The 16,811-nt window shown below is 37.1% G+C and overlaps 1 protein-coding gene across 12 annotated transcripts in view; it reads left to right on the top strand.

Moving 5' to 3' along the window:
- The window catches only part of NCKAP5 (NCK associated protein 5), a 394,816-nt gene that overhangs the window by 217,701 nt on the left and 160,304 nt on the right, over positions 1-16,811 (top strand). The window contains exon 2 of one of the 12 annotated variants that reach the window (XM_030017106.2): positions 577-633. The exons of the other annotated variants lie outside the window; for them this stretch is intronic. Within the exon in view, the coding sequence (XP_029872966.1) occupies positions 577-633 (57 nt within the window). The remainder of the gene's footprint in view (positions 1-576; positions 634-16,811) is intronic. 12 annotated transcript variants of the gene reach the window in all.

Genomic DNA, 16,811 nt, shown 5'->3' with positions numbered 1-16,811 from the left:
TATAGTTTTTTAGATGTTTTCACTCTTACAGTTAACATTTGCATTTTTTATATTTTTGCTGCTTAATTACATGTTGCTCTTTTAAGGACTAGTAGTTAGAAATAAGATCAAAGACAGAGTGTAGTTGTAAACAGTTTAAAAACCCCCACATTAATAAACCCAATACTAGGCATCTTTTTTTTTTTTAATTTCTTGCTTCCACTGTCTGAAGTTGCTCAGTTTAGTCATCAGAGGTGTAGAATAAAAATGGAGGATTGTTTCTATGCTGTTAAGTCCCGGAGGTTTTAAGCTTTGATATCAAGACAGACCCTTGGTGTCTAGGAACAGACAGTGCCCAGGTTTGTAAATTGTATGGAAGGATTGCTAGAAACTGAAAATTTCTTGATACAGTACTGTGCAGACTTCGTAAGATGCAGAAAATCTGTCAGTTTGTAACTTTTTTATTTTTCAAGTGTCAGCAACTTAATTTTCCAGCCTAAATATAATGGAAGGCTTAAATTTCGAGATGAACTGAAACCATAGTCAGGATCAGATACTGAAATTATCATTACCATTTTCCTTATTTGGCTTCTCTAGTGTCTTTTGGATGGATGCCTCACAAAAAAGACAAGAGTGGCTGAATTTCAAAAAATTGTAAGAATTAAAAGTGGTGGATTGTGTTTTGTCAGTTTGCTAACCAAATTCATTGTGCATTGATGTTGTTGTTGTAAAAGCAGTACCTTAAACATCTTTTAAGACTTCTTGTGGGCATTTTTTATTGTAGAACATTGTGTCCGTCAAGTATAAGTGTTCTCATTTGCAGGTGATAAACCTTGCTGAGTCTGTTGATGTTTTTGTGTGTTTTCATAGCATATAACTCCTAATAATTCACTGGAAAATGTGTGCATACTGTAATGAAATTAGTCATACCCATCCAGGTTAACTGAATACCTTTATCATGTGTAAAAGTAGGTTTTCCTCTTGTCAACTCTTCCTTCGGATATCTCACAAAATTATACTGGCTGATACAATTTTAAGGAAGTTCACAACTGGAAATTTTGGTAATGGGAGTATTGATTATATGTTCAAAGCATGACACTTGGAATCATATCTTTATTTCATTTCTAAGGAAAGATTATATCTACCCCCTGCAGGTATTTTAGTAACTAATCTGTATGAATCAAATTCCTCCTGCTGGGTGTAATTAATTTTTAGGCCCATCTAATATTTTGTAGACTGCTTGTTTGGTATAGATAAGCTTGATTTTAATGACCTTTGAACTATGAAATTTCTTCCTGGTTAAATCAGCCAGCTGAAGACACCTGTCTGTCTTTCAGTAGATGTATGTGTTTCCTGGTGATGGCATCTGTTTTCCACAAGTTCTTTATCGTCCTTTCAGTCTACTGCCAGTACTCTGGTAGGACAAGATTGATGTAGAGGTTTGGGGTACTTCCTTTCTCTGTCTAGTTAGGATAGGCACCTTTCTGGGAAGATTCTATTAACAAAAAAAATTTTTAAAAACTTTGGCCATATGTAATATCTAGGGATATTGAAAATAGTCTAGGTCTTTTATCTACAGTGTTATCCTGTGTAAAAATAGTTGAGCTGAGATGGTGAGAAATTTGTTGGACTACAGGCTCTTTACAGCTGGGATTTTCTTTCCTTTTGCTAGGCAGCTTTTGATGTACAAATATATAATAAGATGTTCTAATTTCAGAAATTATATTCTTCCACATCAGTCCCTTTAAGTTCAACTTCTGCAGTTACATTAATACAAAAGGCAATTTTGGTCATACAGCAGCTCTAACAGTGCTGCTTACATGGGTATGTTCCACCCACTTAGTGTAATGCAGCAGTAAAATGGGAAAATTTATCTATAGGCATTTCTGTATGTCTCAGCACTGCATAAAATCCTAGCAGAGGAATTCTGTGATAAGTGTGCAGCTTTTCTTTCTGACTGGTGAACTGTATTCTGGGGGATTGTTTCAGCTACAACAGTGGCTCTTTTGGCAGGTGAAGTTAATGGTTTCTGACAGGAATCACTGTGTAGGCTTGTTTTCCTCAGTTTGAGCTCTCATGTGTTAAGCTTTCACGTCAGACTTACAAGAACTTATCTGTATTTACAACTCAAAGAATTATAAATAGGATGGTTTTGATATCACCGTTCTAAGATTATTTTATGAATTTTCTGTTCTTCAGTGGTTTAAGTTTGCATTTCAGTTTTCATCTGTCTTCTGAATCATAATTTAAGCCTGACTTAAAGATACTCATTTGTTAAACCAAATTCTATCAATGATGAATTCTCATGTGCTTAAAATATCATGAATATCTTTTGTTCTTGCAGGGAAGTTACCCGGTATAAAATCTGATGTTTAAGCATTCCATACTGCAGTGCTGTGCTCAGGAGATACTTTGTTGACCATAAGCCTCTATCAAAACATAACTGATGGTATTTGGCTCCAAAAATGAAGAGACTATATAGGGAAAATCCAAATTTATCCAATTAGTCATACAAAATCTTTCCCAGTTAATCAGGAAATCTGCTTCTATGTCTGTAAAGGGCATAGCAAGTTGAGACATTTTTAGAGAACTATTTTAGTTGACGGGGTAAAACCCACAAACCAAAAGAAAATTTTGCATATTTTGTCCATAGCTGGGTATATGAAACCTGTAACTTGTAATTGCTGAAATATGCACATAAGTAAAAAGGAAAAAGCATGACAATATCTTTTGTTTATATAGTTCCCAACTTCCACTTGCAAGTGAAAAAAGTAAAAATATTTTATGTAACTGCTATAAAGTTTGTTGATTGTATCAAATGTCTTACAAATATAGTAAAAAGCAAGAAGTCTTTGTTGCAACATTCTGCTGTTAAATATTCTAGTGGTGATTCTAAACTGTGAAGAGCAAAGTCCTAACATGCTCAGATTTTGTGGAGGATTATCAACTTGTCCAAAGACAGATACATGCCTGCATCCATTACTAAAACTACATGAGAGTAAAAATGGAACTTGTTTCATTTGTAGCTTTGAGAAGTCATCTCAGTGGATGCAGAAGAAACACATAGGGAAGGTATTTGTTGATAAAGAAATTGAGCACCACTGTGGCCATCTGGAGAAAAATAAACCAAGATACTTAACCAGAAAGAACAAACACTGCTATATCACATTTCACATAGGAGCTTTATTTTTGGTGTTTTGCTCTTATGGATCTGATAGGTAATTAATTTAGATTGAAAATCCCCCTATAGCAGAGCACAGACCTCTTCTGCCAACAGCCATGTTGAAGCAAAAAGACTTGAAGCTTCTTAACAGCAGTCAAAACCTAAAACGTGTGAATTGTGGCTGTCACCTTTCTACTGTGAAGCCATACTGTTAGACATTATGTGAATAGAGGTAAGCAGATATTCTATGATATATTTTTTGGCTCTCCTTGCACTTACATAATTCATAGGCATACATTAACATGCACATAAACCAGCCTTTCATAATACTTCAGAATCCTGTCTTTGTACTGACATATATATGTGAATATAGATTGTAACAATCCCTGTGGCTATTGCTAAAGAGAAGAAGTTGCAAGTGAGGAAAGTAAATGTCTTCCAGCTGAGGATGAATGTGGTGGCTGATGTTGGAGTAAGTTATGTTAATACATGGTTAGCATTTAATTTGCTGCCCACTGTCATCTTGTTAGAAGTCCTTAAGCAAAAGCTTTGCCATGTACAAGAAAATCGTATCTCGAATACTTCCTGTGATTTTGCATATGAGCCTGATATCTGTACTAAATTTCTGATATTCTTACTAAATTTTTATTCTATTGAGAAAAACCTCCCACTGATTTCAGCAGAGCTTCATACTTCTGTGATGCAAGTATCTTCCCCATGGCCAGTTACACTTGTAACATAGATGCTGTTATAATTAAAATTACTTAAAATTATTTTACTCAAAACTTATCGGCCATTTAAATGGTTTTCAGCAGCTTGTTGATCTCATGTTCCTTTTGATTGCCAAGATATTGATGACAAGTAAGATCTCTTCCAGTTACCTGGATTTGCATGCTGGTGATCAGCATCTGTATGCCTTTATCTCTAATGTATAAAAAACCAAAAACCAACAAAAAACAGCTTAAAAGTACACTCCTGGGAGAACTTTCTTTTTAAACTCATCATTTCTTATGATGTTGTTTAGTAAGAGCCCACTGGAAGCATAAAACAAAATTCTGCTTCTTTATTGACTTGGTTTTACTACTGAACATGCTTGTTACTGTTATTATATGAATTTCATGTGTATTGGGCCAATGACAGTTTTCTTAAAATACCCCAAAATTTCGTGTTCTAAGGATCTTAAGGTCTAGCATTTGACAAGTATATTTCTTTCGATAAGCTTTGTCAGGGTCTAAAGAGAGTTTTAGGCCTTTTGCTGTCATAGATATACCTTACTGCCTTTCTGGTTTATGAAACTGCATTAGTATCTCTCCAGCCAGCAGTGTCTAAGCACGACTCACTGAAGAAATGTAACTGAGGCAATGTCTGTCTTGTCTGTTCCACACCCCTCCCCAAGCTACACATGAATGTGCGTGTCACTCTTCCATAGAGAGTAAGAGGAGAAGAGGAAATTTTATGGAAATTACCTCAGAAAATATGGCTACAATAGTAATGTTAAGTCTTTATCCTATTTATTAGTTATTTCTTCTTCTGGAGAGGGAAGCTTGTACCTAGCTTTCCATTTCTACAGCTCTACGTACCTCTGAAAGTGACAGGGAAACAATCAGGCTGCAAAATTTCAACAAATAAATCTGTGCTTGGGAGGGGAACCTGGTAACTAAGACAAACATTATCTTTAAAATTGGTTGGTGTTTTGCTTAGTCTCTGAAGTACCTCGCATTAGCATCTTTCATGCTATAATTGGCATTAATAATGTGTTGCAATAGAATTGAAATGCCTCATTTTGCTGCACGCTCTCTAAATTTTTAGTGGGTGTCCCATACCATTTACTGCTGGAGACTCGTAATGGCTCCATACTGATTCTGGGTTAGTTTAAAGGAGTTGCAGTCCAGAGTCTTGCACCTATTTTTCTTCCATTAGTATTTCACAAGCAGGAAAGGACAAGAAATGAAATGTGTTTCCTAGCTTATCAGAGCTATGAGGGGAGTTGCTATTAATTACTGGAACAGAGTGATAATATTAATATCCTTGCCTGGCTGCTCCTGTACGCACAGTATCATATTAAATGGAGTAAAGAAAGTGTTTGCTGTCTTTAAGGAACACAGGCACGAATTAGTTCCACTTTCTCTGGGCTTTGTCTGTCTGTTGTATAGTTGGAATATAATATGAAAAAGTAAAGGACTTTCAAGTGAAATAAAAACATACCTGCAGAGGGAATAAAAAAGCCAAAATTAGGTGCTCAGGTTCCCTTTATAATGCACAGAGAAAGGTGCTTCTGAAGGGTGATTCATAAAGCCTTCATGCTGAGTGAGAAACCAGCTAGAGCTGAGGGAAAAACTATATCCCTTCCGAGACCTCATGCCCATAAATCAGTGCTACAGGCAAACTGCTCAGAATTTGTCTTTAAACTGGTTGGAAGAAGAAATGATGGTGGAGGGGGTCCTCTCTTCTGGCCACTTAATGAAGGCAGCACCTGAGCCAGAACTGGAAGACACAGATAGTATCTACGCACTGCTTAGACTGAGGGACGCTAGCTGCTTTATCCTGTCTTTCAGGAGGGTAGTCCCCTAACTGGCACATGGATGGCCTCCTCGTGGAAATATTCTCCTTTTTTCCCCTAAAGCTGGGCTTCTTCTGGAATTAGTTCATTTTACGTGCATCCGTATAACTATGCAGTCACTGGATAAAAATTGCCCACGTCTCCTAGGTGAGTATCCCAACCATTTAGAGACCCTTTGTGCCGTTCTTCACCCAGGCCGTGGCCTGCTGTTGAATGTGTGTTCTAACTCCAGAGCTGTAACATAAAAGGTCAACATCACCTTTCCCTCCCCACAGAATATGGTTATTGTGACTATGTTTTAAGACAGTTTCAGTCCTTAGCATAAGTGATAGCTGTACTCCAAGTGCACGCACCACATCTGGTGCTCTTTGATGACTCTAGTGCTGCTCTCCCCCATTCTGATTCCTCAAGACTCAACTCTGTCTCAGATGCACAAGCTCACTTATGCATCCAACTCAGTGATCTTAGTGATGAAGTCCTGAATTGTCCTTGGCATAGCTGGGCCTTCTGTATGAGTGAAATTTGGCCAAAAGAATCAAAATTTACTACAACACTTGATGTTTCAACCTTCTTTATATTGTGTGCAAACCTCATTGTGTCTTCATTGCTGATAGCAAGGAATATAATTTGTTAAGTATATATTATTAGGTTGGTTTATACATTCACTTGTAGCCATGTACTAAGGAGACTAGTCTCATAATGCATTTAAACTACAAAAGCAAATAATATTAAATAATTAGGAGGTGAGAGAGCTGTAAGAGTATACTAAGCATTGCCAAAAGTAGGGATTTTGGAAAGTTAAGCCAAGGTATAAGCAAAAGAACCTGAAACTTTATTTTGAAACCTACCCTTTAGGCAGCTTAGACAATGAAAAATTATCATTCAGCTGGAGAGAGTTTAAATAGCAAAGAAAACTGAGATAAGATTTACCAGGCAAATGATGGTCATGGCCTGATGCCACATGGTCCTGACAGAATGCACAATTAACCTTTTTGTTTTACTATGCCTGCTTCAAATACCTGCAAGGTTATAATATTACCCTGGGAAAATGAGTTTGAGTGACCTACGGCTAAGTAATGACATGAATAGTAACGAGATGATAGGTGCAGTGAAGAGATATGTATTCTTGCTTACCCACTGAACCTTATTAACTATATATGTAACAGTATATTTAGTTCAAGTACTCGGTTAACATCTATTTATTTTCTAACAATTAGTTGCTGTGGGGTAATGTTAGTGCTTCACAAAAACATTACTTGGCCACACTTAGTCATGGAACAAAATTAAAGCTATTGTTTTCCTAATTTACATTATGTTGCTTTCTAAAAGTATTACAAAATTTTCATGGGTAGTAGCAATGCAGATATGTGAACATTTATTGCACTTTTGGTCTGTTATTGTTTGTTATAACTCCCCATGTCATTGGGGAAGATGCAGTGTTTGAATTTATACATATAAGCAGTGGAAAAATTGCTGTAAGTGTTTCGCCTTTCTAAAATACTTCTTTTGAGTCTTGTAAGTTGAAAGACATAAACTCATATTGCTTTTCTCATCTTTTAAATAGAAGTTACTGCTATTGCAATACACTTGCCTTGGTACTAAAGTTACATCACCCAAAACATCAACCTAAATCTGGTTGCATTCCACTGAACTCAGTCAGACCCTCCACAGTTTCTTCACCTGTTATCAGCATCATTTCTGTTCAGGGCAGCTACTCTTGCAGAAACTAAATGACCTTCCTGACACTTTGCAGGGAATGGCAAAAAAAAGAACTTTTGTAATGGCTCCCAGCCAATGACTCCATTAATAAAAAGTGAAAATTGAGGATTGAAAAGTGAGCTGAGAGCTTCCAGACAAGAACTGGCCAAAATAAAGTCTAGGAACTGGGTTAATACAGCATTTGGATGTTGATGATTTGGAGAAGCTAATGACCAACTAATAAGAGTGAAACGTTCTATGATTGTTTCATCTTAATGCTATGTGAATTTTAGTCTAAGACTAAAGTAACTCCTTTTTTTTTTTTTTTTTTTTAAGAATGCAATTTCATTATAATGAGGGAAATGAATATATGAATAATTTTTTGGAAGTGTCTGTTGCGACTAATACAGAAAAGCATAATACATGGACAGTATGATTGGTGATACTTCTGAGAGAGGGATCCCATGAAAAAAAAGGGTTGTGTTTACTAACAGTATGTTTTAAATAAGGATTTCAAACAAGGTTTTCAGATACTGCTGATTTCTTTCCAATTTTTTACTTGAACTGGAAAGAGGTATGTACTGACCCATCGCCTAACCCCAGGATTTAGCTTTGGCTGACTTCACAGAAGTGCTTTTGTACAATGGGCTCCTGTTCATGCCTGAGGTCTTGTTACATTTGTTGTCATCAAACCAGCAGATTTAACATGCTAATGATTTTGATGTTACAAAAATGTCCCAGGTAGTGGGAAAAGAAGCATATTTTGCCTCTTTAGATGCCAAGATTAAAAGAAAAATCTATTTCATTGCTCAAAAATTTCCCTTAATCACAGTAATGTGTTACGAACACTTGCTGTTTATTCTGCAGCAGTTTAGTCTTGTGTTACAAGCATTATTCAGAGAAAGAGGAAACCAGAGTGTTTAAGATGGGGAGAGGGACACATGGAAGGGGAGAAAAAGAAAAATGTAACAGCCATGCATGAAAAATTTTTTACTGAACAACACTTGATTTTACTCTTGCTTAGGGCAAAATAGAAAGACATTGCTGTTTAATGTATTGCAAATAGGCGGTATACTAAAATCAACCTATTGCTGTTGAAGTTGAGGTCAAAATGTCTTTTTCTTCTTTATTGCAATACTCTGCTTCTAATAGGAATCCAAAGAACTTAAAGCCCATTTTGTTTGAGGAAACAGTGGGAATTGTATCCCCACAACATAATGTGAAAAGTAGGAGGCAGCAAGGGAAACAAAAATTTCCAGCAGTGTCTTTCTCTTATTTGGAAGATCAGATCTTACACAACTGGAGAACAATTTTATTCATTATTACTTACTGATTTGAATTCACTGTAATAACTGATTAATCTGAACCATTACAGTGAATGGATAGCTGTTGTGATGGATAATCGTAAATGTTGACTTACCAGTCCCATTTGAAAACAAACTGGCTGAGCCATCTTAATGAGGTTTTCCTGGAGTGTGTACACATTTCAAATAATTAAAATTAAATTGAATCTGAGTCCCATGTAATTACAACTGAATTTATTTGATTATATTCCCCACAAGGAGAGTAGGTACAAAAGGTTTCATAATTTTAAAGCTTCTTGCAGTGTGTAGAAGTTATGTCTCTGTTAATTGTCGGTTTTGAAAAATTAATGACATTGGAAGTATTTCTGGAGTGCTTATGTCATCTTTTGTCATAGTTTTCAGCAATATCCACTTGATTCCAGCTCCCATTTATCCTTTTCTAAAGATGGTTGCATGCAGTGGGTTTTGGGAAGGTTGGATAACACCCTTTGACTGCCAACTGGGGATGGACCAAAAGTGGGGCAGTTTTTTCCTCTTGCATTCGAGCTCTTAAAACATTTTTAGTAAATTTTTTTCTTAACATTCAATAAATCAATATTTGCTTATAAAAGTGAAAGCTGAACATACAAGAAAAGGTGGCAGCAGCTTCCTAGAGCGTTTATGTGTTGGTGATCACTTCTGTGGTGCTCCTTATGGATAATATCTGAGTGTTCATAAGGGAATGTATAGAACAAAACAAGTCAGCTATAAAAGAAGGTTCTCTTGTTTAAAAAGAAAAAGTTGTAAATTACTGTTAAACTGGTGTGAATTGTTGGTTAAATTGGTGTGAATGTGTAAACTTTGAAAATTTGTACTCCACTGTTCCTTGGACTGGACCCATAATAATACATTGATCAACAAAGTGATAATCAAAGTAAATCTTCAGGATAATGCAGAATAGGCTGTCAGAGCATCTCCTGGAGAATGTGTTATTGAAGTTTATGAATAGATTTTATTAAGTATTCCTGAGTAAAGTATGCATGTATTATCTAGTTCAGAAGTTAGAAAAATACCGCATTAAGATCCCCAAGCTTGCTTTTTATAGTGGTGGTTATACTCAGTCAGTAACTCTTAGAAAAAAAGAAAGTACAATCATAAGTTCTTGTAACGCTAATTCTCTGAGATACCATTTTCTTAACTGTAGAAATAAAAGCAGTCAAAATATTTAGGTAAAACTGTCCAGCAGAATTTTTTAAATTATATTCATGGGAATTCTTTCTTCTTTGCCATTTTTTCCTTTAATTAAACATTATGTTCATCTGAAAATTTGAGGTAGCTCAGGATTTGAGTAAATTAAATCTGCCTGTCATGTCTGTAGCAGTATCAGCACTAGACATAGTAATCTAGCACAGGCACTGAGCTTCTATGGAGATTTAAAAATAGGGCACCAAAAAGGAAGCCCTGGAGCCAGAATGATAATGTGCACATGTAAAGGTGTGAATAACATTCAATCAAAATGACAACGAAACTCTAAAGTAGCAAAGGTAGAGTTAAAAGTTTCTTCTTAAAAAAAAAGCCATACCTGGCATTTCCCAACACTGCTGAAATGCCACAAAACTTGAACCATGTAGTATCTTGCCTCACTTCTGTGTCTTTCACAAGTATAGAGTAAGGCAGATCTTTCATATTGCAGGTGCTGTATATTGGTGAACGTTGTCTTTTTTTCCAGTAGTCACTGTGTGAATCTAGCTATTCAATCATCCAACTCTAGCTTTGAACTTTTTCTCACTGAAGAAAGTTGAGGACCTGTTTTGAACTTTACATGAGTGGCTTCCTCTGTCTGTCATTCCTGTTGCATCATAAAATACAAAGACCTAGATGCAGGCACACTCACCAAAAAAACTAAAACAAAAAATCAAATATATTTAGTGTAATTGAAACCACTTTTAATGTGCATGTCTTTTTATTTAAATTACAACAATTTTTCTGACTGTATTTTCCTGTCAGTATTTATACATACAGTGTATGGCAGAATTGTTATATACTGCCACAGGAAGGCATGCCTTCTAATGGTGTTGAGCACAGCTGCCTCCTGAAAAAAGAAAAGTGACAAAAATGGTCACCACTAGGTTAAAGTGAATTCTTGGGTTTTTGTATTACTAGATCATATAAAAAGTCTGTATACAAATGGTATTGAAAATTGTATTGAAAGACCTTGGCTCAGAAGATAATTTCATGATTCTTTGGAGGATAGTACAGTTTCAGCAGTAGCTGAAAGAACATTAACTTTTGGTGGTACAATGTTTTGAGAAGTCCCTGTGAAAGTGATTTGCTGTATTTTTTGTTTATTTTTTTAATAGGCAGCTTATATTCCCTGGTCATTTCATTTCTGGTTGTGATTCACAAAGCTGTCCAAATGTCAAATTTATCTTGCAGAAGAGAAGCGCTACTGACCTTGTGTTTATAGTTCATAAAATGTTAGCTATCATTTGTTTATATATGTGGCATTTGATCTTAATTTTATGCAATGTGTGGACAGAAATATATAAATTTCATATGAGGTGACCATTCATTAGTATATATACTTGTGAATTTTAATAAAGCATGGTGTTGTAATTCAGTATAATCTGTGCAGTCTACATGGCTTGTAAACTTCAAGCAAAATTTTGCATCCCAAGGTAAACACAAGTGAAAAGATAGACATTGATAAAATTTTTCCCATGCTACTTTAAAAATAATTAACAGTTGGAACTGGCTGTTCTTTAGCAAAGTTTAAGTTCAACTTCCATAACTTGAATAGATGGCAATTTAAAAAATATTTTTCTTCAGAATCAGCCTTTCACATTTACAGTGCTCTCGCATTTATATATTACTACACATTCATATAGCATGGATATTAATATTTTTTTAAACACGGGGTTTATATATGGATTGCCAATGTTTATGTATGTTTGGACTCTGAGGGTAACCTGTTCATTTCTACTGGCAAATTAAATACTTTTTAATTGTTAAAAAATGAAACTTTTTTCCATATATTTAAAAAGAAAGTGTTTTTAACCCAGCACAATATTATCTCATAAAATATTCATCATCCTAGATCTGTACTGAATATAAGTTTCCAAAGCCCAGTTCAAAAGGAGATGATGCTTTTTTTTTCCCCAACCGATCGTAGTTGGTGGTTCTACATTAACTTATATGGATACTGTAGATGATCCTTTCCTCTTGAGCATTACTAGAAAAGGGACTCGCACACACTGATTCATGTTAGGTGAGCTGTTTCAGTTTTCCCTCCACTTCTGAAGTTTCTGCAAAATCCTATTTAAGTGTGATTAATCTAAGTTTGCATCACTTCTCTAAACTGTCTGTTTCTGTTAAGGAACTAAGTACTTGGCATTCTGCTGGAATTTATATGAAAATCCTATCCAAGCAGGCTGCTAGTATCAAAGCAAATTTCAAGTCAGGATTTCTCCTTGTTCATCCTTAAGTACCTATTGGAGAGGGATGTGTAAGCTCTGGTTCTGACTCTTTGAACAGAAGAGCCTTTCAGATTGCCTATTGGTATGTGGTAATCCTGTAAAATTTTAACTGAATTCAAACTTTTTTTTCCTACCAGGTGCCATCTACACCATCTATCACCTTACATCCTCACGAGATTGAGGTTTTGATATTTTTTTCAAAGCTCTGAAATGGTCTGTTTCATACCTCACTGGGTAGAGTGGGGCATCTTATTCTCCACTGACCGTAATCCTTGAGTTCACCTTATGGTTTTGACCTCCTGTAAATAACGGTGCCTTTGAAAAATCTGTTTGCTGAGGAGCCTGAACTCATGATGCTGACTGCTGTCTTAATCCAGTTGTGTGTTGTAGGGACGGCACCAGGTGTATCTAAAGCATGTAAAGCCCAGTCACACTGGTGATGACTGTATTTGGCATTGCTGGGGAGTGCAGAGGGAAGATGATTACACCACTGACATTACACATCCAGTGCTGATGCTTGGACTGTGGTTTGCAGTAATCTAGAAGCAATGTAGAGACATACACAAGCTTTAAGTGCTATGAATTTGTATTTAAGTTAGACACCACGAGTAGCTCAATGTAAGGAATGATACTATCTGTCTGACTTAAAGACCAGGCACCCTTACACAGTATTTTGGTAGATATTACCTGCCAGTTCTGGTTTTATATTGCTGTCCCTCATGGAATCTGAGTGGTTTTCTCAACTTAAAACAAACTCACAGGAGTAATATTCAGGCATACATGTTTAATGCTAAGTATGACAAATATAATAGGTTTGTGAATATTCTAGCAGTTAAATCTGTTGGTGCAGCTTGTATCCATCCGTAGCTTTTACTCCCTCTGTGTAATGACTGGCTGGTTGTTCTGACTGAGGTAAATCTTAGTCAATTTGGTAAATAGCCAGTCATGCATGCATCTGACTTTATTATGATTGTCACACCTACTTGCAAATTTAATTGGTAAAAAAATTTATCCAAACTTTAGAAGAAACCTGCTTTTTTGTTAATCAACTTCCCTGTAATTTATAATGTACATTTCTCTCATACTGTGATTGTACCTGTAGCTGTACTAAGACAGTACAAATAATGAACTCTTATTTGTTTATTATTTCTGTTTCTGTTCTGTTTGCATGTGCTCTTCATATGCTAGGGAAAGTCACAGAAAAAGATTAATGCTTAGACAAAAATACCTTATCATTCACCTTTGCATTACTCTTTAAAAACTGGGATTACAGAGCAGAGATTAAACCAAACCATAGAGTTTGTATTGTGTCTATGTAAAGGAGTAAGATGTAAAAGAATGCCTTTACGTTATTGAAGAAAATAGGAGGCAAAGTGTAGTTGGTATGGTTTGGTAATAAAGGACTAAGCTGGGCTGCTGGGTTTTGTTCTTGACTAAATTATTAACCCAGACAGATATTGCTGTCACTGAAATCTGAAAGGAAGTTTGAACCCTTGTGACTGACTGACTCTAGGCATGTGACCTAACTTTTCCTGTGCCTTTTATTTTTACCAAAAATGTGAAAGCTTTTAGGACAATACACAGAGTGTAAGGAGTACTGAATGATTTTGGATGTCTTGTTTCTTGGTTGCCCAACATAAGGCTTGCTAAAATGTCCTTGGTTTCCTAAGGTGGAAATTTATTGCTGTGAAACCCATGCCTGTTTAAAGTAGACTCAGGAAACACAGCATATACAGTCCACTTGCTAGTTTTGAAGAACTTTTATTATGGGCGGACGTTCTTATAAGTGTAAGACACTGTTCAAGTCCAGATTCCCATCACTAGCTCCTGGCACCTAGAAGAACTCAAAATTATGTTTAACTTTTTAACTGTGTGATTGTAATAGTGAATTAAGTTATAAGAGTAAAGGAATATCAGGTATCTTTATATCATCAGGTGTTCTACAGAATATAGGAATATGTGATTTTTATATTCACAGTTGAAAACTGTGTTTATTACAAGGCATATTTGAACTTGAGGTACATTCTTCCTTTAGATCTACTGATAATATACGATCTTTTAGGTGTATTAACAATTTTTAAGCCCTTAATGCTTGCTAACACTTAGGTTCCTCCAGTTTGTATTTGTCTTTATATTGTTTGTAAGCAGGTGCTTAAAACAACTCTCTTAACAACAGCACCCTCTGATAAATAACAAATAATAATAAAATGAGTTGATGATTGCTTACATTTTAACAATAGCTTTTTTTTCTCTCTGTAATTTTTCATCAGTGATAGATTGAAAGATTTGCTCCCAAATGAGTTCAAAATCTAGATGCTTTCCACTTGCTCAAAGAGGTGTGGATATAATCTATAAAATCAAGATGTCTTTGCTCAAATTTTAAAGGGTTTTTCTTTAGCAAATACTGTTAGGAATCAAATGCTGGAAGTGATCACCCCACCAGACATAGATTTGTCTCTCTTCCTCCCACTAGACTATTTTCCATTTGGAGATGTATCCATGTAAATGTCAAAACAAAAAAGCCTGTGTTTTACAGAAGAATGTGGCCTTTATTGTAAAATGAGTTACCATATTCCTTCAGCAATTCCAAATATTGTTGGATTTATAATTTTTACATTTCCAAACAACAAGTTTATTTTTTTAGCAGGTTTAGTTTATGCCATTTGCAGGCCAAGCGATTTCTCAAAACATACAATGTGCTTAGTGGCATGAACAGCAAATGAGGGTTTAAGATGATGAAGATTAAGGAAATCTATTACACTTCCTTTTAGTAATCTGAAATTACTTTGAAATGAATCATTAGCAATGAGCTTAACAAAGGTATAAAAATACTGTGCTAGCACTGTGCTAATAGAAAGACTGTCAGCATCTTTATTTTATAATAATCTTGAAATAAAAATGCTGTTTAGAAGACACTAATAAAACAGGCAAATATGGATAATTTACAAATTAATATTAGCAGTTATTTTAAAAATAAAGTGAACATGGATGATCTAAAATAATTGTTTCATTTTAGAGTCAATGCCAGTATTAGATTTTCTGCCAGATGACATTGCTTGCATTTGTGTCAAGTAGGATTGTCTTTGCTGTGAAAATAATCAGCAGATAGATCTACTCTATAAGCACTGCGCCGGTGTGCAAAAATAGTGTCTGCTCTGCATGCAATTTTTTAGCAGGGATATGACTTTTGCCCTCTTGCTTTATTCTTCCTTCTGCCTCCTGTTGCCCATCATCTCCCTGAAGCTAACTAGGCTGGCAAGAACTGTGTTTTCCAAAACACTTGCAGCCCCCATAGTGGGAGGTTTGGCCCATGCTCGTTTCTGTTAGCCAGAGTGCACCCTGAGCGCCTCTGCCCAGCTTGTCTGTGGCAGCAGGAGGGCACGATGCTGACTTGGCCTTCTGGCTCACATCTGTACTCATAGAATCATAGAATGGTTTGGGTTGGAAGGGACCTTAAAGATCATCTAGTTCCAACCCCCCTGCCGTGGGCAGGGACATCTTCCACTAGACCAGGCTGCTTAAAGCCCCATCCAACCTGGCCTTGAATACTGCCAGGGTTCGGGCATCCACAGCCTCTCTGGGCAACCTGTTCCAGTGCCTCACCACCCTCACAGTGAAGAACTTCTTCCTTACATCTAACCTAAATCTGCCCTCTTTCAGTTTAAAGCCATTACCCCTTGTCCTATCACTGCATGCCATTGTAAAAAGTCTATCTCTGGCTTTCTTGTAGGCCCCCTTTAGGTACTGGAAGGCTGCTATAGGTTCTCCCTGGAGCCTTCTCTTCTCCAGGCTGAACAACCCCAACTCTCTCAGCCTGTCTTCATAGGAGAGGTGCTCCAGCCCCCCGATCATCTTCGTGGCCCTCCTCTGGACTCGCTCCAACAGGTCCATGTCCTTATGTTGGGGGCCCCAGAGCTGAACACGGTACTCCAGGTGGGGTCTCACAAGAGCAGAGCAGAGGGGGAGAATCACCTCCCTTGACCTGCTGGTTACACTTCTTTTGATGCAGCCCAGGATACAGCTGGCTTTCTGGGCTGCAAACACACATTGCCGGGTCCTGTTGAGCTTCTCATCAACCAACACCCCCAAGTCCTTCTCCGCAGGGCTGTTCTCAATCCACTCATCGCCCAGCCTGTATTTGTGCTTGGGATTGCCCCGACCCATGTGCAGGACCTTGTACTTGGCCTTGTTGAACTTCACGAGGTTCACACGGGCCCACCTCTCAAGCCTGTCAGGGTCCCTCTGGATGGCATCCCCTCTCTCCAGCGCGTCAACCACACCACACAGTTTGGTGTCGCTGGCAAACTTGCTGAGGGTGCACTCAATCTCACTGTCCGTGTCACCGACAAAGATGTTAAACAGTGCCAGTCCTGATACCGACCCCTGAGGAACCCCACTCTGCCTTCTGTGTGTGCCGGTGGGGGAGTTTTTGGCTGTTTGGCTGAGGGCTGTGAGTCCACTGCAGACTGCACTTGGAACCAGCTCTCTAACTCCTTCTCAGTCTCCTTGATGCTACGCAGCCTTCTCACTGCCTCCTGCAGCTCAGCCACGCACTGCAGGAGGTCCTGCGCCTGGGCACACCTTTTGCAGGTTTTTGCCTGGTTTGGGTTTGTTTGGTTTTTTTTTTTTTTTTCAGGTTTTTGCACCTTTTT

The sequence above is a fragment of the Aquila chrysaetos genome, chromosome 6 (genome assembly GCF_900496995.4).
Source record: "Aquila chrysaetos chrysaetos chromosome 6, bAquChr1.4, whole genome shotgun sequence".
Classification (NCBI taxonomy): domain Eukaryota; kingdom Metazoa; phylum Chordata; class Aves; order Accipitriformes; family Accipitridae; genus Aquila; species Aquila chrysaetos.
Note: the sequence above shows the minus strand (reverse complement) of the source record. Positions and strands in the feature narration are given on the sequence as shown.